The sequence below is a fragment of the Penicillium cinerascens genome (genome assembly GCF_028974065.1).
Source record: "Penicillium cinerascens strain IBT 15544 chromosome Unknown contig_6_segment0_segment0, whole genome shotgun sequence".
Lineage (NCBI taxonomy): Eukaryota > Fungi > Ascomycota > Eurotiomycetes > Eurotiales > Aspergillaceae > Penicillium > Penicillium cinerascens.
The window spans coordinates 565559-589692 of record NW_026695295.1 but is presented as its reverse complement, the minus strand read 5'-3'; the positions used below and the strand labels follow the sequence as shown (position 1 = coordinate 589692).

The following is a 24134-nucleotide window of genomic DNA, read 5'->3' as shown; positions in this document are numbered from 1 at the left end:
GCGCTGCTCGCAGAATTCGTAGGAATACATACAAGGGGTCCAAGAAGATATTGTAAGTTGGCCAAAACACCTTGTTCTCTTATTCCTTCTAAATCTCTCAAGACATTTTTTGAAACTCGTTTTTTAAAACGCCTTTTTGGACAGTGTTATATATATTGTCACGATATCTTCTTACAAGTGTCTTTAAATATGTCGAAATAATAAGATATCTACTATTTTTGAAAGTAGCCCACAACACAATATCATCGCCTTACCCCTGTTATATGATGCACCCTTGCATGACCTCGGTATCGCGCCCAAGGGAGAGAGCAGAGTTGCCGCAGGAGCACGAATAGTCTGGGCTTTCAGAACGAATCAAGTGCTGGTTCATGGTTCAAAGGGCATTGTTTACGGTGCGGGCGCCTACGTCAGTTGGTTCGGCAGCTTTTTGGGGTTTCATCTCTTCCCCCCTCCTTTCTTCTCCATAAACACTCGAGACATTTTCCTCCCCTCTGCCCCTAAGTTCTGCCAAGGTGTTCCCACCCTTTCTGAGACACCAGGGAGCAAAAAAGTTCAAGGCTTCTTCCGCCGCGGTGGTCTGCTTTCACCATCCATGGTCCCGCAGTCCTGCTGTCCCTTCGAATCGTTCACGCACCCCCCGAGCGCCCCATGTCGACAGCTTCCAGTCAGTCCCGAGGAGTCAACCGACGGATCAATAGCATCCAGAATGAAGGGCGCCATTCGCGCAACTCTTCTGTCTCCCGGCGCCGGCCCCTCAACGCCAACGTCGCCTGCAACCATGCCCTCCGCGTAGCCTACCTCTCCTACCTGCTGCACCCTCGTTCGCGTCGCATTCAAAATGCGCCCGCCGCGTCCGCGCCTGCGCGCCCGAAGCGGGCGTCTACGTCGATCCATGATTTAATGAGTGACTTTTCGCTAGTCAGAGACTCCAAGAGTACGAGGATTCCGCATGGGTTCTTGTCCGAGCTGGAAAAACGCCTAACGGGTGTTTTAATGGGTAAAGAGAAGAGAAAGGAATACCAGGATCACTTAGTGGTGCGCACGTTCGCCGTCTTTCTCAACGTCCTGAAAGAAGACTCATTCCGCAAGCGCATGGAAAAAGACAGGCGCGCCGAAGATCTGGTCCTTATCTTCTACTCAAACGCCATCAAGGAGCTTAGCAAGGGCAAGGAACACGACGATAGTGGCTGGAAGCTTATGGTGGACCGGCATGTTGCTCTTTTTGTGCGACTCCTTGCCCTGATTCTGAAGAGCAATGACTGGGCCAAGGATCGCCCCGAGCTGGCAAACCGACTGTCAGTACTGGAGAACAAGCTTCTGTCACAGGACCAAGATTTGATGGAGGTGAATGGCATGGCATCAACCACCGAGGTTGTGGCACCATTGAGCTATGATGTCAAAGACATGCTTCTTGTGCAGCACGTGGCCAAGGTCTTTGGAATGACACTGTCCCAGGCTCAATCCGAAATTGATAAACACAAGTCTGTTTGGACCGAGAAGGCAGCGCTGCAGGATCTCAAGACCTATCAGGCCCACCTCAACCTTCAAACCCGCAAGACTTTATCAAGGGAGGACTTTGAAACGGACGATGCTTATGAAACCTGGAAGAAAAGCGAAGGGCCCGATCTCTCGCAGATGATGCTTGCGATTGTGCAATCTAATCCAGAACTTGCAAAGAGCACACCAGGATCTCTACCTCAATTTAATCCAGCTTCTCACGACGAGGACTTATCAAGGACATCTTCTGGCCGCACAGATAGAACATCATATGTCATTGACTCACCTGTCGATCTCGGCTCTCTTTCTTTAGGAGGAACTGATGGTGACTCGGACGAGTCGGATACGTACACGTTCATTCCATCCGACCCCCGATCCGTTTACAGATTCATCCTGTCCCAGACCTTGGCCCATGACATGCGCGATCGGGAAATCGAAGCTACTCAGGCTACATCCGAGGCGCCATCGATGAAGCTGCTTTCGAAACAGTCCACTGAAATGCTTAATGAGATTTGTCTCCGCTGGCGGATTCCCAACTTCTCCCGCATTGTTCTCTTCCTCGACGTCGTTCAATCCAAGTTTGTGGACAACGAGATTGATCTCAATACTCTGGATTCGGCCTTTACTTTTGTGAAGGAATCACCACCTAGCGAGAGCCGATCAAAGCGAACCAGTTTCATAGCATCCTCCGTCTTTGACAGACGCAAATGGACTGTGCATGATCTTCAGACGATGCAGCAGCTTCTTTCCAAGATCCATGAAGCGTTATTACGAGAACTTTATGATGTGATGATGGACTGTTTTGAGACAAAGCCACGGCCCATTGGGCCTGTGATGTACATTTTGGAGAATCACATCCAGATGGACCCGAACTATACAGAAGACCCGGAGGACATCGATCGATTCTGCTCATATGTGCAGGATGGCCTTGCTCAAAAGGCGACTGAGAAGTACCAGAGTCTTCTTGGTCAATTAATTCCCATCGATCAGGAATCTTGGCAAGTGGACAATATCATCCAACTGGGTGATGCAATTTCGAGACTTGCGCAGAAGATTCAAAAGCGGTACAGGAACAACCCTGAGATCATGGGGTATGTTATCGCAGTAATTCCGTGGCTGTAGTCGGACTAACAATGGATAGCGTCAATCCCTACACCACACTTTGCCTCAATGTTCTGCCCATGTTTGCTGAAGATGCGCATGAAATGGTCATCCGGATCATTGATCAGGCCAAATCCATGGGTGAAGAGATCGCCATCGAGGATGGTTTCGATTTGTACCGAAAGCTTGCTGAAATCAGGACTCTCTTTGTGAAAACGATACCTGAGTATGAACCATTGGAAGCCCCGGTCACATTTTGACATTCGACTGACTGATATCAGAACTCCTTTCCCATTCCACGTGGAGAGCCTACTGGAAGAATTTGTCTGGCGATGGCTCCGTCTGACAGACCAGAGCGTCATGGAATGGGTCAACCAAGCCATCAGGCAAGATGTCTTCCAGGTCCGCGCAAATGAACCAACGGACATAGCTCCGGAAGAAAACCGCCACAGTGTATCAGTGATTGATATTTTCCGATCATTCAACCAGGTGGTGGAAAATCTTGTGCAGCTCGAATGGGACGATGATCTTCAATATGCGAAGTTCATGACAGCTCTGTCCAATTCGATCGGCAAAGGTGTCGCGAAGTACTGTGAATCCTTGGAGCAGATGTTTGCTCGGGAATTGGACCGCCTTACACCGGAGCAAGAGGCAGCACTGAACCAAACTACTCAGGAGAAGCTCATGCAATTTGCCAAAGACACTTGGACGAACAAGGAGAAGATCGAGCCCTTCCAGTTCTCCTCGGAGGTATGTGTTAAGTATGCATTTGGTCATTTTCCATTGCTAATTTAAGGAACAGTCTTTGGTCAAGTTGAACAACATCGAGTATGCGATTGCGCAATTGGACAGACTCGAAGGTGACATCAATGTGGATGGATGCGCAGATGTCATCGCGAAGAACACACCTCCGCAATTGAAGAAGGTACGAAAATCCACCACCTACGTCTTCACGATCAAGGTCGTGGAGGCAGAAGACCTGAAGGCGTGCGACATGAATGGCGGCAGTGATCCGTACGTCGTCCTGACCGACGAATATCAAAAACGGATTGCAAAGACGCGTATCATCTACAACAACCTCAACCCCCGTTGGGAAGATGCAGTGGACATCACGACACAGGGCCCGCTAAACATCATCGCTACGATCTGGGACTGGGATGCGGTGGGCGATCACGACTATGTCGGTCGAACCTCAATCAAGCTCGACCCGGTCCACTTCAGCGATTTCTTGCCAAGGGAGTACTGGCTCGATCTTGACACTCAAGGACGGCTTCTTCTGCGTGTCAGCATGGAAGGCGAGCGCGACGACATCCAGTTCTATTTCGGCAAGGCTTTCCGCACCCTGAAGCGGACAGAGAGAGATATGACTCGGAGAATCACTGAGAAGGTTTGCAAACTCTATTCGCAAATGCCGAGCCATTCTTTACTAATCTTCCGTTGTTAGCTTTCCGCATATATCAGTCACTGTTTGTCGCGCCGAACGCTTAAATCCTTGCTCTCTCGTGGGCTCAGCATGTCGACCGTCTCCAACTTCCTGAACAGAAACCGAGGGCAACCACAGGTCTCCACTGGACCAAAACAGGAAGATATTGAGAACGCATTAGATCCACTGTTCAACTACTTCAACGACAACTTTGCCATTATGAACAAGACACTTACCGGTGAAGCCATGAGAATGGTGATGGCGCGTCTGTGGAAGGAGGTTCTCGCCACTATTGAGGGCCTGCTCGTTCCACCTCTCTCAGATAAGCCGTCGCACCAAAAGCCCCTGACAATGCAAGAAGTGGATATTGTCTCACGCTGGCTCGTGTTACTTCTCAACTTTTTCCACGCAGTCGATGATGAGACTGGTGAAGCAGGGGGTGTCTCCATCGACATTCTGAAATCCACCAAGTACCACGAGATTCAGACTTTGAATTTCTTCTACTTTGAACCCACGGATAACCTGATCCGCACCTCTGAGCGAATGGCCTCGGCGACTGTCAGCCACCAACAAGCCAATCGCAATCGCATCTCTGCACCCGCACATCTCGGCGCCACCGGGCCGGGTCACGGCGGACTAGGCGTCCCCGCAGCCCGGCGCGCTAAGAGCATCATGGTGTCCCGCAACCTGGGAACCATGAAGAAGGCGAAGGAGGAGAAGCGCAGAGAACAACAAGCCCAGCCCAACGACGACATGATCCTGCGCATTCTGCGTATGCGGCCCGAGGCAACCGGTTATCTGCGCGATCGCAGTCGTCAAAAGGAAAGACTGGCCGCAGCTGCTGCCGCAGATGCCATTGTAAAGCAGAGTCTGATGGCCGGTGCAGGAAGCCGGATGAGCGGGATAATTCCCAAACGTTGAACCGAATCTCTTTTGTTGCATTATGTTGTTGTTTTTTTGTTTCCAGCGATTGAAGGTCCTGATACCGCGCATGTGTCTCGTAATATCCCTGCACTTTTATACGACTGGATGAGCAATACAACATTTATACTATGCTTCGTGTGTATGTAGTTAATAAATGTATCATATTGGGTTATAGATCTTGTATATATATTCCAATTCTCGAATTCAAGGGCAAGTTGCGGCAAGTTGCGGAGCTGAGTCACTGCGTGGAGACCGATGTCGACATCGGAGCTTCACAACTCTCAACTTCCCATTTCATACTCCGAGGGACATTGGATAAGTCAATCCTTTAATCACCCAGCAAAGTCAAAATCCTCGCCCTTGCATTTTCTCCTGACCTGCGTACCCGGAAAACCTTATTTCAATATAATTTACCCACCGGCGCAGACACTTCCCCGCATTCACTCAACCCCAACATGCATATCACCATCGGCCTCAACACGCCATCAGAAACACTATTCCCAGTCTCACGAGCAGTCTGCCATGACCCAAGCACAGGGCAACCTCTCGCTCCAGAGCCAGAGCCCGAGGTCAAACGACACCTGTATTTCGCGTACGGGTCCAACCTATCACCAACACAGATGAAAAAGCGCTGCACTATCAACCCCGCTCTATCCAGCAAACCACTCGCCATCGCCATCCTGCCCAAATGGCGCTGGCTTATCTGCGAAGCGGGGTACGCCAACGTCCTTCCACCGCCTCGGATGCGCATCGGAGCTCAAGATAGCGATGTCGCGCGCAAGATCCCTAGGTCCGGGAAGGAAGATGCCGTCTACGGTATTCTGTACGAGATGGATCCAGGCGACGAGCTCGTTCTGGACGGGTATGAAGGCGTAGACCACCGAGCAGACGAAGCAGATGGGGATAAGCTCGGGCTTGATATTCGGCCCCGAGAGCAAGGGGATGGGGATTACAATAAGTGGTATCTCCCAGCGGAGGTTGTTGAGTGGATCGGTGGAGACGATCATCCGCTGAAGACGGGGAAGGGGGAATTGGTGCCTACGCTCGTGTACGTGGATGAGGAGCGAGTGGTTCTCGGTCCTCCCAATGCGGAGTATATCCCTAGGATGAACCGGGCTATTCGGGAGTCCGAGGCACTTGGAGTTCCCGGGGATTGGCTGGAAGAGGTTCTGAGGCGGTTTATCCCTAAGCAGTAGGGTTTGCATGACATAGATCTCAGACTAGAAGCTAAAGAGCTAAAGAGCTAGAGCTGAAGCTTGAAAAGGGAGCAGCAATTGTACCGAGGTATCCGTGGATGATCCCCGATCGAAGCCCGGGTTTAGAATTCATAGCACGGAGTTGAAATGAGCCAAGCTATCAACATAAGACAGCAAACAATTCGAGGTATCTGTCTATAAGTAGGGATAATATTTTCATTAAGTGGGTGAGAGCCCGGCTCTACTCCAGCGCACAGTGGGGAGACAATATAAACAGACAAAAACAAACCGCACGACGTCGGATCGACTCGGTTCGGGAGCGGCTGTATCCGGGTGCAGGGTGGGCTGTTCGCCCCCACTGCGCGAGCAAACTTTTGAGAGGGTCTTCGAAAGTGGACCAATATCGGTGGTCGCTGGTCACACGTTCACGGCGTGCCAGTTGAACGCAATTAGGCCTGACCGGAGAGGAGAGTGTAAACGGGGGCCGGGAGCTTGTCGCGGCCGTGGAGGAACTCGAGCTCGAGGATGAAAATGAAGCTCAGCAGGTCGCCGCCCATCTTCTGGATCATCTGGGCGCCAGCGAGAGCGGAGCCACCTATATCCATTGTTAGCAGTGATTCATCTTGCCTATAACCTAGATCTCACGTACCAGTGGCAATGATGTCGTCGACGATGATAACCTTCTGGCCGGGCTTGATGGAGCCGGTCTGCATCTGGAAGAAATCCTGACCGTACTCCTTCTCGTAGGCCTGAGTCTCACAGGGACCGGGCAACTTGCCCTGCTTGCGCACGGGAACAAAGCTGGCGCCGAGGCGCAGGGCCAGGCTAGGGCCGATCAGGAAGCCGCGGGCCTCAAGACCGACGATAACATCGGGCTTCTGGCCACCGTAAGCCTCGAGGATGTGCAGCTCGAGGGAACGGATCAGAGCCTCGTGCAGGGAAGGGTCGGCGAAGATAGGCAGGATATCCTCGAACAGAATGCCCGGGGAGGGGAAGTCCGGGAACTGGCGAAGAGCGCCGCGCAGCTTTACCTTAAGACCGGCGAGTTCGGCGGCGGTGGCGGGATGGGAGGAGGGGTGTCCGGCGACTTGGGCGGAGACATCGGGGGCGGTGGATTGGGACATGATGAGAGAAAAGAGAGGACGAGAGCGAGAAGGAGGGGGAATAAAAAAGACGAAAGGTTTAAAAATAAAAAATGAAATTCAGTAGGTAAAATTACCGGTCTCCGGGACGAGAGCTGATAAGCAGATAAGTTTGCCCCTCGATTTGACCTACGTTACCCGGCGAGTCTGCATCGTTACATCTCAATGTATTGTCCCTATGCTGCCGGGGTCTACTCGAGTCTACTGGAGTCTACTCGAGTAGACTCGAGTCTCTTACAGACAGAGGTCTGGGCATGGTGAGATGGAGGCATTCAATACGAGATAGGAGCGGTCAGACAATCGCGGTCAGTGCAGATCGATGGGGCCAGAAACCAAGGACAAGTACGAGGTAATCAGGTACGTAGAGTCAATCGGTAAGTAAATTTCTTGACCGTCACGCAATTCGCGTTTCTAGAATCTGCACATGCAGCTAAGGACAGGTGGACGTGTGTCTGGCTGGGGAAAGGTCCCGCTGCGGGCCTCGACGCTTGGTGCAGCGCACCGATGTTCCTACAAAGAACTGATCTGCGAATCACGTACGAACCAGCTTCTGTTCTCCTGCGTTGTGGTGCTGCCTCGAACTTTCTAGTGACTCATATCCGACACCCGGTCTGGATTCCAGACCGGTCGGATAAAAGCCCGGCGATGGTCGGTCTCAGACCATCGACCATTGAGATGGGCGTCGACTCCTGTAGGGTTGACACATCTTACAAAGGCAGTGGCGGGCGAATCACGGACTGTAAAGAGCAGTGTATCTTTGTTTTGAAACTGGTCACTGTAACCATTCCAGTAGTCTGATGCAGACATGCAACACTAGTGAGGGGTTCTACTGGAGGGGCCGTTGATGGCGTCGACAAGGAAGTCTGTTCTGCAGGGCATGGAGGGGTAATCTCGCTCCCGGTCGTACAAATGAGGGGTAATCGGGTACCTTTGCACCCTATCTATCTCGATCTGAGTTTAATTATGACCGGCAAAAAAAAAGGAAAGATAAAGAAGAAGTCCGATCCGGATAAAAAAAGAAATATCTCAGGTTATTTGTAGGAATAGCCGAACGCGGGGGTCGAACCCGCAACCTTGAGATTAAGAGTCTCACGCTCTACCGATTGAGCTAGCCCGGCAGGGCTTGGTGGCAGGGTTTCTCCAAATTGGATTCATCAACGAAAACGATCAAAGTCTATATCGGGATCGACTAGATGCGGGCTACAAATTAAAGAACAATGGTCCCCGATCGGTCCGAGATAAAGTTGTCGGCAGTCCCGAATCGATTCATTCTGATCATAATCGGCATTACTTTCGACGATTCCCTTACTTTTTATCCACATAAATTCAAAATGAGTATACCAAACTAGTTCGAGATATGTAAATATGGATCGAATCTATAAAGGAATATATATTGTCGAGATGGCTGCTCGGAATCAAAATTCCCACCAACGGTGTGGGACAGCCACAGCAGTTGCCTAGCAGTTATATAGCATGCAACTGCTGAAATCCAGGATAGACCAGAATGATGACACCACCGCATATAATTCCCGACGTGTAGATCATGCGTGGCAGCCATATGCACATACATGACGGGAACTCGGGCATTCCCAATCGGGAACACACGTGACACAGCACGGGCCACCTCGCTTATTGTTTTTCCGAAACCGCCCCATCAGGAGGCAGCTTAAAATGTCTGCTCCTCTTTCTCTTTCTCTCCTCATCCTTCGTTCGGTCTTCGCGCCATCCCATGGAGTCGAGATCTCTTGATGCTAAATGAAGCTCTCCGACCTTTTGTAATTATTTCTGCTACACAGCGACATGTCGCCAGCTCCGCTCGCCGAGGAGGCGCAGCTGGATCCGCATCTGGACCAGCTGCAGGCCGTGGGCAAAGCTTTCGATGCCCTCCTACTAACACTCTATCGGCTTACCCACAGACACAATGAACTGAAGCAACATACCGAGGAGGTCTTCAAACAGGTAAATACCCCTTTCTGTCTCTTTGCTTCTTGCACCTTCCCCTCCCCCCCATCTCAAATGATGAGAAATTTTGATTAGCTCTAGATCAGTAGTCACATATTTGTGGCGGTGACGGATTAACATGTATTATCTGATTGAGATTTTCCTTTCACTTGTTTTGACAACTGGATCATACGTGGATGCTAACTCGCATTCTCTTCAGTACACCAACGCCACCAGGCAGGTGCCTCCCCAAGATAGACCGCATGTGATGGAAGTGCAACAGAGGTTACTGGATCAACAGAAAGAATTGTGTCTAGGCCTTGTGCACAAGCCCCGCGTCGAAGAACAGTCGCTGAATTCAATGGAAGTAATCAAGACGCTCGTTTCACACCAAAATGTAGACGAAAATGCCACTCGGGCCATCGTGAACGGAGTCAAGGGCTACAAGGCATTGCTTCGGTCCCAAGATGGTCTCTCCCAAATATCCTCCGTCAACTCCTGCATGTTTGCACGCGGTCCGGACCCTTCGCTGGAGCAGGACTTCACTACAAATGGTACCCAGGGTAACCTGCACTGTCCCTTTTCCAAACCGACGTCGCCGCGGCCAGGAAGCGAGCAGAGTGGGAAGATGGATGGACCCAAGATCCGAGTCGATAGCTGTGGACACGATGATCTGGACCCGATTAAGGCCGAGCAAGATGAGCGACGCTCGAGTACTACGCCGTCTGCCGATCCATCTGTCAACTCATCGGGCCGGTGTCCCGTTTCTCGCTGCCCGATTCGATATCTGGACAAACACTCGCCGGAGGAAATTGCGGAATACGTTGAAAAACACAAGCATGAAATCCCCCGGAGCCATGCTATCTGCGTGAAGCGATACCAAAGAGATCCCCAGAACATGCGCCAGCTGGACGCCAAGTACGGCGGTCTGATCAACATGATCAGTGGTCTTTCCGCCAAACACCAGGCCTTCCTGCCGCAACGTCAGACGAACGGTGACGGCGAAGTCGAGCGTGAGGACGAGGACGAAGGCGAGGGTAAATCTACCCCTTCCGCCCCAACAGAGCGGGTCGAGAAATGGGCCGAGAACGTGGATCCAGAAACACCTGGGCCGAACGACGAGGACAACCGGGAGAGTCGCTTCGACCGTCCGCTTCGTGAAATTCGAGTGGGTGAATCCCCGAGCAGGCCTTGGGGTATCCCCGTTCCTCTCACTCAACAACCCTCCGCCTCAGTACCCTTCCCCGGGTCGGCATCTATCCCCGTACCCTCGGATGCCAACCACACCGACATATCTATGAAGTCGCCGGCGGAGACCCCGGCCAAACCGGCCGGCCGTTGTCCGTTCGGGCACGATGCCCCCAAGCCAGAACCCGCAGTTGAACCCGAGCCCGAACCCAAACTCACACCGAACCTCGACTCGCCCTGGAGTAACTGGGGTAATGGCAACCAATCTCAATCGCCATATGACTGGACCAAGGATGACAAGATCGCCCCGGGGAAGACGGGCGATGCTGGCCCCCAGATGGCCGAGACGACAAAGCCCGACGTCAACTCCATCCCAAGGCATGTCATCTTCAATGGCCCCGTCTTCTTTGGATACTCAGCCGAGCAGACGGCCAGCCTGATGCAACAACTGGGACAATTGGGCAAATCATGACATTGTACTACACCTGTATTTGGTTACCTCATCTGGGATATTTATCCAGACGCAAAGCGAAACACGACGAAACGAAACGACTAGCTTTCATGTATCATAGCGAATCAATTAGCCACATTCCATTACCTGAATTGCCGCAAGTATCCATCTCCAGCACCTTAGAGCGCCTTTACTTTCCCGACGACGTAACTGTCCGCGGGAAACCCAAAGCAACCCCACCACAAAGCGGGGCCCGGCGGCAGTTCGTTATAACACCATCCCACCATGTTGCGCTCTACTTCTCGTCTTCACGCTCTCGCTCGTACCTTCGATTCCCGTGTCACTTTACCTCGTCCTCAATTCATTCCTAACATCATGTCTTCCAACATGTCCATCATCTCTGCCTCGGCTGCTTGCCCTCGTAAGTGGTAACCCAACTGGAGCTGGAGCTGCGTTTCCCGCCCTCGACGATTGCTTGCTAACGGAGATGCTTCTATAGCTGCTGGCCCCTACGTACGTTCCAATCCAGATACTTTTCCCCTACAGCCCCTTACCGCACCCTCTACGAGCTGCCCTCGATGAGAACCCTGAATCCCCAACGAGAACCATCACACCCGAATCATGAACACTCCCCAACACAAACCACCCGGATTCCACAGAACACCAACTAACCCACCGCAGTCCCAGGCCATCCGCGCCAACGGCCAGATCTTCGTCTCCGGCCAGATCCCCGCCGACTCCTCGGCCAACCTGGTCAAGGGCAACATCGGCGAACTGACCCAGGCCTGCTGCGACAACATCAAGGCCATCCTGGACGCCGCCGGCTCCAGCGTGTCCAAGATCGTCAAGGTCAACGTAAGCCACCCGAAACAAAAGACAAAACTACCAAAAGAAGGTGCTGTGGTGCTGACGTTTCCAGGTCTTCCTGACTGACATGGCCAACTTTGCCGAGATGAACGCCACCTATGAGAAGTTCTTCGTGCACAAGCCTGCCCGTAGCTGCGTTGCGGTTCACCAGCTGCCCAAGGGTGTGCCTGTTGAGATTGAGTGCATTGCTCTTGAGTAAATGCTGTTCAGAACATAAGAACATAGAAATTGAATGAATTACACAGTTGTCCACAGTGCTCGTAACTGGGTTATGTATGGCCCTTGTTTAGATTGGTCTTGTTTTTATGGTTGAGTGAAGAACGCTTGGATTGTAATTTCCTAATCTCCTTTTAATAAACGTGGACTTTGAATTGAAGACACATGCATTGATTTATTTTACTATCGCCGGGTATATAATGCGTTTAGATGATGTACAGGTTTGAAATAGGCACCCCCCGAGAGCGCATTGAATACCGTCGCTTGATGCCAATGCCAGTCGCGACTTGCAGAAGTGCATAAGTTTCGTCACCGCCACCGACCATTAGCAGGCTGACCGGTTTGCTGCGCGGGATACCACTAGCAGTCATCTGGGTCTCATCCAGATGGGGTCGAATGAGATATGGTTCAGCACGGAGAGCGGCAAAGGGAGCAGGGTGTTGGGAGCCGTCTGTACTGGAACGTGCCTCGGGGTCTTCCTCTGAAGCTTCTGCGGGTTGTGGAATTGGGATCTCGTCATCGTATGAGACGACGACTACCAGTTTGAGCGACGAGCGCGAGGATCGATAGGCGGCGATATTGCGCAGTTTCTGGGAAAAGGTGCAGCCCCCGCGTTTGATGACGATAACCTCGTGGCTCTGCGCAACGTCGCGGAGAATACGCTCGTTGCAAAGGTCGCCGGCAAAGTAGATCGATGACCAAGAGAGACGGCTGGTAGTTGGATTGCCGAACATTGACAGGGTGAGGGCGTCGTCCACGTCGGGAAGCGGGCCCGCTCCAAGGCCCGTAGGAAGAGCAGCAGGGAGACTGAGCCGAAGAGGAGCGTTCTCGCTAGGCTCGTCGCGGAGCAGAGACGAAAATGAATTGACCAGGTTCGACAACATGCTCCTTACGGTGGAGTCGGGCGGGTCGACGACGGAACTTTCGTCGACGGATGGAGCAGGTCTGCGGCGGCCGAGGTGAAGCTCTGAATCTTCTTGATGGTTTGAGCTTTCTGATGCAGGCTGTTCAGCTCCAGGAGCAGCTGAGCCATTTTGTCGGCGATTGGGCTCTGCGAGAACGTCAACGACGAGGTCAATCATGGCGGTGTCGCGGACTCGGGTGAAGTTGGGGTCATAGGGATCGACAACGTCAAAGGTGACCTGGCGCGAGAGATATACCTTCTCATCCTTTCCCAGAGGCACGTTGTTGACCACTTGCACCCGGTATCCATCATCTTCGGCTCCGACAGAGCCTGCAAGTGGGACATCCTGAATCATACTCAACCGCAGACCTCCAATTGTTTTGACAAAAATGCCATCTCGGACTCGTTCCAAGGCTCCGGACCCCAGATTGACTCCACCGGGGAGAGATGGGAATGAAATGTCAAGGGTTGGGCGAATGGCCATCGGCGCGCTGGTGGCGTTGAACGGGATGAGCTGTGGTGGTAATGTCCATGGGTAGAATGTGTAGTTGGTCGGCGACGACAGATCAGACACCGACACACTGGGGTGATCAGGTGAGTTCTCCATAATAGGACCACCATATCCACGACCGGGTCGGAGATGCAAACGTGCCAAGCTGGCCGCGTGGAAGATGTCAGAGCGAGATGCAGTTGATGACACGCCAAAGTTCATACTCGGGATTGCTTGACAGGTGCCTTCGATGTCACTTGGAGCCGGCGATGGTTGCCGTTGACGACGGGACTGAGCCGAGGTGGTCTTCTTCGGAATAATCAAAGGATGGCCTTCAGTGGAAAAGACCCACGGAGCATCAATCTTGTTCAGCGGGTGCTCCGGGGTAAACAAGAGGAACATGTACTTTGCTGTTTCACCAAGGAAGAAGCTCTCCATCCGATCGATCATCTCACCGGTTTGGACATCTCGCAAGCCTGCCCATCCGCACTTCGTCCAACAACGTCGCTTGAGGTCGCGGAGAACCATCTCACCAACGTGCAAATACCAAGGATCCTGGGTGGCGCGGTAGATATAGTAGGTCGACTCGATGAATTCAGGTCGACCTCCATACCAAGAAAGGCCACCATCGATATCTCCTGTAGCGACATTCCATCGCTCAGGAAGAGCAGAGAAGCGTGCCCAAATTGCAGTAGTCAAGAGGTGAATTTGAATAGCTTCATCCACCTTGCCGTCGAGCGCGAGCAGACCGGGATAATATGCGCTCAGACTGTCGATCCAGAATGCGCGCGTGGCACCGGTCATCACGTCTCCGACAACGAGATGGGGATGCTGATAGCCCTCGCCTCGGTACAGATGGCGGTTGATCGACGTATGCGAGTCTTCCCAGACCTGGAGGAATGAATCCGGGGAGTGCTGGTCATCCGTCAACGGCAGATAGTATTCATCCAGCTTGCCCCAGGGACTCTCCGAATTGAAGGGGGGCCGCTCTCCCTGGGAAAGCAGGACGTGAGACTTGAAGGCATATTCATAAAAGCTGTCAATTCCAGCGCCAATCTATCATTTTCGTTAGCCTGCCATTTCCATTCTTTCTGATCTGTCTACTTACCCCGGAGTACGATCCCACCCATTTTCCAGACTCCACATCGATGCCGAATCCAACCAAACCAATTTCACTCCGATGGGACCAAACTGCCCAGAATGCTCTCTTGGCCAATTCTTCGTACCGCCCATCTCCGGTGAGCCTACTCAAGACGGTGAATTCGAGGACCAAGCTACCCGCACCGGCACTGCAGGTCTCCGTGACCTCGTCAGAGGAAGCCAAAAACGAGTATTTGGGCTTTTGCTTGTCTTTCTTGGCCTTCTTGGCCTTCACATTCAGAGGAGAGTTCTCGTAGAATGGAATGCCATGTCGCAAGTTGACTCGAGGGTACGGGAGGCCGGTTTCTGTATAGAATGTCGGCATAAGACGATTTGCCAGATCAACAGCCAATCGAAGGAGTTGGCCATCGTAGACAAAACCATTTCCCCATCTGATGCCATGATCCTTCTTCGAATATGTGCGTTTGTCCCATGCGCCTGCGAAGGCAGCATCTCGTTCCGAGGGTTCGTATCCGGTGATGGGAAGCTCGCCAATGGCGAAAAGATGTGCACTCAGCAGTCCGCCTGATAATCCATTAGTCATGAATCTTCGAGGAAGTTCCGTTACATACCGAGTCCTCTAATAACAGCCTCAAATACCTGTACCTTGCTATCGATATCAAACCCTCTCGCCCTCTCTCCCTGACCAGCAGGACCGGGCGAGCCATCTCCATATAGTCGAACAAAATCCTTCACACCATCTTGAAACTGTACAAAAGACCGATCACCACTCTCAGGACTCGAGGACAAGATGGCCAGAGTGGACAAGCTGTCAATCAAGGTCAAGGAATAATTACCCAAGACATCGTTATGCTCCATATTCGTCTCGTCGCGGGTCAAGGGGCCGCAAGTAAGCGGGCGCAATTCGTCTTCAGGAAAAGCATGTTCAAGGTAGTTCTCGAAGCCATGGTAGAACATGCGCTCAGTTTCTTGCCTGGAACGAGCGAAAAGGTTAGCGTCAGGACAACTGAAGGTAGCACACAAAACCGTACCGGAGTTCCTTAATCTGATGATCCCGCATCCCATGCGCCAGGGTAAGCCATAGCGACAGTAGGACGGCCCAGACCACCATCGTGCACGCGTGTCGAGGGTTGAACATGTGTAAGCTCCAACATCGCGTGCGCATCACCAGAGCGAGCCGCAGGGCATAGAAGAAGGGCAGACGGAAGTGTCTGTCAGAGCGCAGGGATGAAATGGGTTTCCCCCAGGAGAGATCAAATGGACCCAGGGCTGGTGGAATGAGAGGTGGTCGGGGGAAGCGGGTGCGGCCAGATAAGCGGTAATCTTTTTTCGCGGATTGCATCATCTGCCAAGTCCCCGGCCCCCTTGGAGTATACAACTACTTACGGTCAAGGTCAATTACGACGGCTCAATAAGCAGGAAAGAAAGCTATTGCTAGCCATTGTAGCCTCGGGTGCTCATTTGAGAAATTATTAGACTATAAGTTGTTCCAATTGATGCAATTTAACAGTGCTTGATGGACATGCTGGCCAAGTCAAAGCGTCACGTATTTCCAGTGACATACCCGCAGCACTCGCTGGCGATCTTCACATCCAGATAGAGCGTGCGTTGTAAGATGAAGTTTTGTCATGACCACTCTCGATACCAAAGCGACGACACAACTCGAAGGACCATGGAAACGCCCCAGAAGGTCGTGACCACCATCCAGAAATAGATAAAGAGGTCATCAAAAGGTGTCAAAGGACCGTTGAACTGGATAGGTATCACGATGAAGAGGTCTGGACCATTTGATCAGCTTGTCCTTGCAAATCAGCATCTGAAAAGCGGCAGAGTCCTTACACATCAGGGTAAACACCCACATGAGGAAGTCATTGATTCGAATAACTCCCTCCCGAAAGATGGGTCTTGGTTCTGGCTGAATTGGGTCCATCTCATTCTGTGGAGCTATAACGACAATGACAGCTGAAAGTGCTGGAAGAGGTTTGAAGTCAAGTTGAGGCGTGAAGAGGCGGAGACGGAAGGAGTGATGGAAGGACCAAGTCGAACAAGAGAATAAACTTTCCAAAGTTCTTGGGGCACTAGTGTACATGTCGCAGTTTAAGAGGTTTAGATGTTCATTGTGATCAAATCAACGCCCGCTTATCCATTATTACAGGTTTTTGGTATCTCTTATGCTCATTTGCCAAGTTCTCCGAGCATCAAGTTTCGATCGGACGAGCAAGAAACAACTGCAACCCGTTAGTTAGAGCTCCCCAATATCTGCAGGTCAAGTACTTACTGATTGGCTCATCGTTGGGCGAGAATCGTACGTCGTTGACCGTTCCCTTGTGGCCGGGCAGTTTGTACAGAAGCTTGCCGGTCTTGGCCTCCCACACCACCACACTCTGGTCACCGCTCCCGGCGGCAATCTTCTCACCCTTGGGGTCCCAGCTGGCGCGGATGAGGTTCTTCTCCAGACCCACGGGGGCGCCGTCGAAAGTTCTGACCTGCCGGTTGGTCGGAGCGAAGGGCCGAATATCCCATGTCCGGACAGTCGAATCGTGCGAGTTGGATAGGAGGGTCTGCGAATCGGGTGAGACTTGTAGCGAGGTAATGGTGTCGGTGTGTCCGGCCATCGAGTAGACCACGGCCTTCTTGCGCAGATCCCAGACATGGATTGTGTTGTCAATGCCACCACTGTAGATCTCATTCCCTTGCTCAGACAGAGCCACCGCCGTGATGGGGAGTTCCGTCTCGAGGTAATCCAGAGCGTCCTTCTGTCGCGGATCCCAGATACCAATGCATCCATCATCACTACCACTGATTAACAATTCTTGCCCCCGCTTGCTAATATCAAGGCAATTGATAATCTCTTCATGACCGACGTGACGGCGCACACGCTCGCCAGTTTCTACATCCCAGCTTCCGAGTGTTGTGTCTGCTGATGCCGAAAACAATGCCCGAGAATCGCGTGCCCATTGTAGGTCCAGAACTGCTCCTTTGTGGCCCATCAATTGACCGTAGTTTTCGCATTGTCCGTATGTATTCCAGAGCACTATCAGAACATGGGACGGGAGGTCAGCGAAAGGTTCTGCGGGTTCGCAATAACGGGTGAAACATACAGATGGATCGATCCATCGAGCCGGATGCGATATGCTGTGCGGTTGGGTCAAATCGCACTGTGAAAACTTCCCCAGAGTGACCTAATTCAATTGTCAGACCGTATATTCGAATTATTTGAGAGCGCATCTTACCTGTAAGCTCCATGATAGGCGCATCGAGTCCACTGGTGCGAGGAATCTGCACACGAGGTTAGCCGGCGTTCCACATTTCAATCGCCCTCGACTAGGAAGCAAGAGTGACATACAGATTGGATCAGAGCTCCATTCTGTGCCGACGAGCCCTTGACCACTGCAGTGCCGGGGTTGAGGTCGGCGTCGGCTTTATTTCGCTTGACCACGAGCTGGTTGGCAGACCCGAAGGCCGCCTGGGCAGGGCGTTTTTCTCCCGACATGATTGCAATAGAAACCCGTAAACGCCCTCGGCAAAAAAGGGACCGAGACCGAGTAAATGGAGGGTTCGAGAGTGGTCGTGGCAGAGTGCAGAGAATCCCAGACGAGGCCTTGCGCTGGAAGAACGATGATCCCACCAGCGGGCGGTGAACGCGAGTTGTGTACGGTGCCAGCTTCAGCAGTTCGCACTCCCCGCAATCAAAACTACATCCAAGATCGACTGTCGCATTTGCCTGTGCCTGCACGGAGACTGTCATTCATTCCCCTGATCATTACCTCCGTGGCTCCTCTTCCACCGAAGCAGCCATGTCAACCACAAAGGCCTCCAGAATAGGAGAAGAGTAAGTTTACCCCAATGTCGCATGAATGCTCTGTGCTGACCGAGACTTGACAGAATATGGAAGTTAGTACCCCGAGACCCTCTTTTGATAGCGCTTAAGCAACACGACCATTTGATTCGGCTGCGACAAACCCCGATCACACCAGTCTAACCATCTTTCTCCACCAGAACGAGAATCGATAAAGTCAATGCGGAGCTGGTCACATTAACCTACGGCACCATTGTGGCACAATTATGCCAGGACTATGACAGTGACTACCAGCAAGTGAACCAGCAATTGGACAAGATGGGCTACAATATCGGAATGCGATTGATCGAGGACTTCCTGGCCAAATCCGGGGTGGGACGATGTGCCAATTTCCGAGACACAGCGGATATGATTGCAAAGGTGTGTACACCCAGAATGACGAGGGAACAAGCTTATATCTGACGTTCCAATCAGGTGGGCTTTAAGATCTTCCTGAACGTCGCACCGACGGTCACCAATTGGGCGAGCGACAACAACCAATTCTCGCTTATTTTTGACGAGAACCCCCTGGCGGACTTTGTGGAGCTTCCCGACGACGGGCGGGCGCAGGACGAGCTCTGGTTTTCGAATATCCTTTGCGGTGTGCTTCGTGGCGCACTAGAGATGGTAACTTCCCCTGCCGGACGGGTTCCTTCGCGCTGGGTCCGATCGCTGACCCGGACACCAGGTACAAATGCAGATCGAGGCGCACTTTGTAAGTGACGTGCTCCGAGGTGACGACACTACGGAGATGCGGGTCTCACTTGTACGATACATCGAGGATGAGATGCCGCCGGAGGAGGAGTAAAATCGAGTGCATCCAGATCGGCGTTTAGGCTTTCTACACTATTAGGGAATTGCAGGGCGAAATCCAATTTAATCAACTGCATCCATCCGGCGCTTTCCAAAGTTCTGTACCTGTCGTTGTCATTCCGAGACCTTAGGGTTTGTGATCTATCGCTATGTAGGAAGCTCCCCGCCACGCGTTTTATCATCGGCATGGTCAGGACCCAAGTTAGACTTTGACAGGGTGAGACAGTAAAGGCCGGCCAGCCTTAATATCCCTAGCTACGATGTAATAAGTGTACTGAATCCTGAACACCGCATCATTGGATTATGAGGGGAGACCGAGTCGGGGTGAAGAGGTGTAGTGTCGGCGTGGGTGTAACATTACCGTATCTTTGATACTGCGATCTCCGCCCCTCCGCCCTTCGATTTCCTACAGATCGAATTTCTCTCTTCTTCTCTTCCCACCGTCCATTCCCCAAGGCCATTTATCTTTTGGTCTGGATTTCCGATTGGTTCGATCGTCGATCTCTGTTACGTGGAATCCCAAATTACCCTACTTTTTTTAGACTCCCGCTGGGATCCATCGCAGGGCTCCATCGCGGCATAACATCATATCGCCATATCTCTCGCCTCGCGCTGTTTCCTCTTCGCCACCACCTTGGAATCTTTTCTCTTTTTCATTCTCTGCTATAGACTCTTCTCACCCCGTCTGTTCACGACTTGAATCCCAGCAAAACGAGCAGCACATTCAATGCGCCCACAGGTGCATGCCCAGAAATACGCCTGACAGCGCCGTCACCAGCCCCGGGCTCCCGAGTTAATCCGTTCCGAGCAAGCGATTCTCCCGCTGAGCGCGCAGTGTCCGCCCGTACCCCCCGGCTCCCTCCCCTTCCACTGTAAGAAGATCCACTCTCTTCGCTGCTTGACCCCCCTGGTGCTTCTCTTTTCCCTTTCTTTACCCTTCTGTCTTCTACTATTGCATGTCAACTTCTTTTCTTTCTGCGAATCTGCCCGATCGGGCGTGTCTGGCAGTGCCGCCCTCCCAACCTCCTCGCCTGTGCGCTTTTCCCGCCTCCCTGTACTTCCGTCGTCGCCCAAACCCTATCGACCGCGCATCTACCTTTACGGGTCTTCTTTGAGTCTGGCCTTTTTTTGACCCTTATCAGAATACAGCCGTCGGAACATACGCCGCGACGCCCTCTGCGCCGTCCGCGTTATCGAGATCTTTCGACTCTTTCCCTATCTAGTCGCGTGGCTCGCTAGACTCCCGGCACACACCTCTCCGGCCTCTACACATCTTGATCGCAACACAGCATCGTTGTCGATATCGAAGTTACACTTGCGCGGATACCTTCCACGCGGGATCGTATATCAGAGCCCCGTTCGGCTTTGATCCCAGCCCTGAAACGCTCACCGCTTCGGCGCCGCGCTCGGTTCCCACGCGTTGCTCCCTCCACCCCGCGTTAGGCTTGATCGCCTGAGTCGGTGGATGCGCGCTCGGAACTGCCCGAACATTCGACTTGAATCGTCCCACAGAATTTAGGCAAAGGTGGCTGCAGTTCCACCATTCGCCACCATGAACCAGATGAACGTTGGTGGGATGAACCCAGGGGTTGGAGGCCCTGTCGGCGGTGTCCCGATGATGAACAACGGCTCCACGGCCCCTCGAAATGACGGCAATGTGAACATGAACACACCCGAGCTCATGATCACCAACCTCAACACTTATATCTATGACTACTTTTTGAAACGTGGCTACCACGAATGCGCTCGCGCCCTCGTCCAAGACGAATCGATCAAGATCAACACCGACAACGGCCCCAAGACTAGCCCTGGCAGCGGAGTGAACGGCATTGATGCCGATTCCATGATGACCGACGGCAAGGACGGCGAGAAGATTAAGATCCCTGATGATCTTCCCCGGCCTAACCTGCCCAACGAAAGCAACTCCTCCTTCCTTCTGGATTGGTTCAGTCTCTTCTGGGAGTTCTTCTGGGCCCAACGCCGGAAGGGTTCGCAGAACGATGTCAGACAATACCTACAACACACCCAGGTACGTGAGGAGGGGAAGGCTCTCAGTGCAAATATGCCAAAGGTTGGTATCTAATTTCTCGACAGAACATGATGCGCCTTCGGGAACAGCAGCACAATCAGCTCATGCGGCAGCAGCCAATGATGCCTGGCCAAGTCCCGCTGAACATGCGACGCAACGGTGGCATGGTCCCTCCTAACCTGCAGAAGACAGTGCTGCAGAATAACACCGCCGGCCTGTATGCTTCACCTCAACAACACTGTAGTAGGTGTGATACTGACACAATATTCTTTCTTTAGCTCGCAACAGCAACTCCAACAACAAATGCAAAAGACTCAGCAAATGCAAATGATGCAGCAAATGCAACGCGAGCAGTCCGATATGGATATGAACGGGAATCGGCCGCAGTCACCTGCATCCGCTGACAATGCTCCTTCGCCATCGAAACGCCCGCGCCTCGAGAACGGACAGCAATTGGCACCCAACGGCCGCGGACAGGGACAAGGAATGCCAGGACAGTCCACGCCGCAGGCCCTGATGATGCAGAACGGGATGCAGAACGGAATGCGGGGCATGAACCCAGCGCAGTTCCAGCAGTTCCAGGGACAGGCTGCCCAACAGAAATCCATGCAGGTATATGCTCAAAACTTGGCCCTTCACCACTCGCGCTCAACTTCAAATTCCCAGGGTATTCCGAACGGTGGTATGATGAACCCCGGCATGATGCAGAACCAGGCGGATCTAGTGCCGATGCCGGATGGCGGGGGAATGTATATGAACCCCGAGTACTACAACTCCAACGGTCAAATGGCTCAGGTCCGTCCTGGTGGTATGCAGACACCTAGCGGTCAGCACGGCAACCACGCTCTCCAGGACTATCAGATGCAGCTCATGCTGCTTGAACAGCAGAACAAGCGGCGTTTGATGATGGCTCGTCAGGAGCAGGACACCATGGCCGGCCGTGACGGCCAGCCGATGCCTGGACAGGGAGGCATGCCGCCAGGTACTTCCCCGCAAGGTAGCAGGACCGGCGCATCTCCCAACCCGAGCGAGCAAATGAAGCGGGGCACGCCTAAGATGCCCCAGAGCGGTCTTCCTGGATCGCCTAGCGCCGGCGATATGCAGAACCGCGGCTCACCGGGTTCTATGAACCTCAACGGTGGACAGATGCCACCCGACATGACTGCTAACTTCTTCCCCGGTGGACCAGGAATGCGTCCTCCGAGCTCGAACCCGGCCTTCACCGGGCCCCAGATGGGTCAGCCGATTCCTGCCAATGCCGCTAATCGACAATGGCAGGCCGGTCAGCCCATGCCGCAGCATTCGCCTGCGATGCAGCCTCAGGCGGGTACGCCTCAGGAACGAGGCGCCATGCCTCCGCCCCAAGCGCCACCCGGTGCGGGTCCCACGGGCCGCACCCAGCCGCCATCTCCTCAGACTGCTGGCAATGCACCCCCCACACCCCAGCAGGCCACTAAGGCAGCACCCAAGGGCAACAAGAAGAAGCCCAAGCAGCCAGCCAAGGGCAACAAGGGTGCCAATGCAGGCAACGCAGCCGGTGCCACCCCGTCCAACGACTCGACCGAGCACGCGCAAACGCCGACTCCGTCTACTCCCGCCACGCCTCACCCTCCTCAATCCTTTAACAAGGGCGGAGCCAACGCAAATGCCAACGCGCCGCCTCAGCCGACCTCGGCACCTGCTCAGCAGCCAATGGCCCAGCCGACCCCTGACCAGGGCCAGCAACCCTTCCAAGATCTTAACAACATTGATGTACGTCCGTATAAAACCGAAAACTATGAATCGATTGCTAACATTCACAACAGACCAATGCTTTCAGCCTTGACTTCAGTGCTCTGGACAACCCCGACATTTTAGAGAGCTTCGACTTTGACACCTTCCTCAACACCGATGCCGACGGGACTGGCTTCGGTTTCGACCCCAACCTGCCATACTCCACGGACGGTGTTGAGACTGGGGCTGGCGACGGTCTTTGAATGATGAAAAAGTCTTGACGGTTCTCTTCAGGTGTTCCACCTCCCAATATACCCTTGTTTTGTGTACATTTGATTCGATTTACATGCGTTCTGATGTTTGCACTCTCCGCGGATACTCGATACTCGATTCTCCATTCTCGCCTCTGTTTATTCCTTGTTCGTTTTCCCACTCTTGAATATGCGCGCGCATGAGTGAGATTGGCGTTCGTGTACTTTGGTCAGCATTACCATATCCCCCTTGAAAGCCAGCCTCTTGCGACGCTGGGGAGAAATTATCCCTGTATTCAAGATTAGTTGCACTGTGACCTACGAGTTTCCGCTTCTCTTCTCTCTTTCTATTACTACTACCTTATTCCCCGTGTGGTTACTTAATTCTTGCTCATGGCACCCTCCATGTCAGTATCTCAGCTTTGACTCTCCGCTATTTTCCTTTTCCCTTTCCTCTTTTTTTATTTGCTACGGGACCTGCTTGCTTTTCCATGCCCTGTTCCTGTGACCTTCATTTCATGTTTCTTTGGCTCGACATTTACCATGGCCAGCTCCACGCTGCTTTCTTTGAATCATTTTTCCTTTCCCATTTTCCTTTCCGCTTTGCTCATCTCGATTTCTTGAGTCGAGAATACTTCACCAAAAGTGAACCGATCCGAGGGGTTCTATAGGGGGGATATATGCCAGGACAAGGGACCTGGACTTAGGGCTTTACGATTGATGGGATAGGGACGAGTGAATACTACCTTGTCTGGTGTTGTGCTGTTGGATACTTAGCGGAACTGGATTCTCGCAATGCTTTGTCTTTTCATGTTTGGGATTGAATTATAGCGTGAATTGTGTCGGGAGTAGATTCAATCAAAGTTCAATTATCCTGATATTAGGGAGTTTTAACACGATGTTTTCTAAATGACGGACTTTGGTAGAATAACTGGCGAGACTGCTGTCGATCTTGGATCTACTTCCACCAGGCGTGTGGTGTGATACCATGTAAAGAATAAAAGTTGTACATTCAGACTCAAGAGCCAGACACAATGCATATCCTATCA

At 52.5% G+C, this 24134-nt stretch overlaps 9 protein-coding genes across 9 annotated transcripts; 6 read left to right on the top strand and 3 right to left on the bottom strand.

The window, feature by feature from the left end:
* Positions 1-648: 648 nt before the first annotated feature.
* N7498_006219 (C2 domain protein) lies at positions 649-4942 on the top strand (the record flags this gene model as incomplete). Its single annotated transcript, XM_058453281.1, has 5 exons — positions 649-2588; positions 2639-2824; positions 2880-3348; positions 3401-3985; positions 4043-4942. The coding sequence occupies 5 exons, from the start codon at positions 649-651 to the stop codon at positions 4940-4942; spliced, it is 4080 nt and encodes a 1359-aa protein (XP_058307472.1).
* A 458-nt stretch (positions 4943-5400) lies between these two features.
* Positions 5401-6141, top strand: N7498_006218 (gamma-glutamylcyclotransferase family protein; the record flags this gene model as incomplete). The annotated part of the gene is made up of 1 exon (XM_058453280.1): positions 5401-6141. One exon carries the CDS (start codon positions 5401-5403, stop codon positions 6139-6141), a length of 741 nt encoding a protein of 246 aa, XP_058307471.1.
* A 422-nt stretch (positions 6142-6563) lies between these two features.
* On the bottom strand, positions 6564-7265 carry N7498_006217 (adenine phosphoribosyltransferase APT1; the record flags this gene model as incomplete). The annotated part of the gene is made up of 2 exons (XM_058453279.1): positions 6564-6736; positions 6791-7265. 2 exons carry the CDS (start codon positions 7263-7265, stop codon positions 6591-6593), a joined length of 621 nt encoding a protein of 206 aa, XP_058307470.1. The 3' UTR covers positions 6564-6590.
* A 1818-nt stretch (positions 7266-9083) lies between these two features.
* N7498_006216 (uncharacterized protein) lies at positions 9084-10884 on the top strand (the record flags this gene model as incomplete). The annotated part of the gene is made up of 2 exons (XM_058453278.1): positions 9084-9242; positions 9445-10884. The coding sequence occupies 2 exons, from the start codon at positions 9084-9086 to the stop codon at positions 10882-10884; spliced, it is 1599 nt and encodes a 532-aa protein (XP_058307469.1).
* Positions 10885-11148: 264 nt separating this feature from the next.
* On the top strand, positions 11149-11929 carry N7498_006215 (uncharacterized protein; the record flags this gene model as incomplete). The annotated part of the gene is made up of 4 exons (XM_058453277.1): positions 11149-11284; positions 11363-11376; positions 11545-11718; positions 11783-11929. The coding sequence occupies 4 exons, from the start codon at positions 11149-11151 to the stop codon at positions 11927-11929; spliced, it is 471 nt and encodes a 156-aa protein (XP_058307468.1).
* Positions 11930-12152: 223 nt separating this feature from the next.
* N7498_006214 (glycoside hydrolase family 47 protein) lies at positions 12153-15552 on the bottom strand (the record flags this gene model as incomplete). Its single annotated transcript, XM_058453276.1, has 4 exons — positions 12153-14396; positions 14449-15005; positions 15053-15414; positions 15473-15552. 4 exons carry the CDS (start codon positions 15550-15552, stop codon positions 12153-12155), a joined length of 3243 nt encoding a protein of 1080 aa, XP_058307467.1.
* Positions 15553-16616: 1064 nt separating this feature from the next.
* On the bottom strand, positions 16617-17934 carry N7498_006213 (WD40 repeat domain-containing protein; the record flags this gene model as incomplete). The annotated part of the gene is made up of 5 exons (XM_058453275.1): positions 16617-16669; positions 16720-17475; positions 17543-17623; positions 17675-17720; positions 17788-17934. The coding sequence occupies 5 exons, from the start codon at positions 17932-17934 to the stop codon at positions 16617-16619; spliced, it is 1083 nt and encodes a 360-aa protein (XP_058307466.1).
* Positions 17935-18238: 304 nt separating this feature from the next.
* On the top strand, positions 18239-19087 carry N7498_006212 (TRAPP complex core subunit BET3; the record flags this gene model as incomplete). The annotated part of the gene is made up of 5 exons (XM_058453274.1): positions 18239-18273; positions 18327-18335; positions 18441-18660; positions 18715-18906; positions 18968-19087. 5 exons carry the CDS (start codon positions 18239-18241, stop codon positions 19085-19087), a joined length of 576 nt encoding a protein of 191 aa, XP_058307465.1.
* Positions 19088-20644: 1557 nt separating this feature from the next.
* Positions 20645-23097, top strand: somA (putative cAMP-dependent protein kinase pathway protein (Som1); the record flags this gene model as incomplete). Its single annotated transcript, XM_058453273.1, has 4 exons — positions 20645-21121; positions 21187-21338; positions 21400-22873; positions 22927-23097. The coding sequence occupies 4 exons, from the start codon at positions 20645-20647 to the stop codon at positions 23095-23097; spliced, it is 2274 nt and encodes a 757-aa protein (XP_058307464.1).
* Between the last annotated feature and the right edge of the window lie 1037 nt (positions 23098-24134).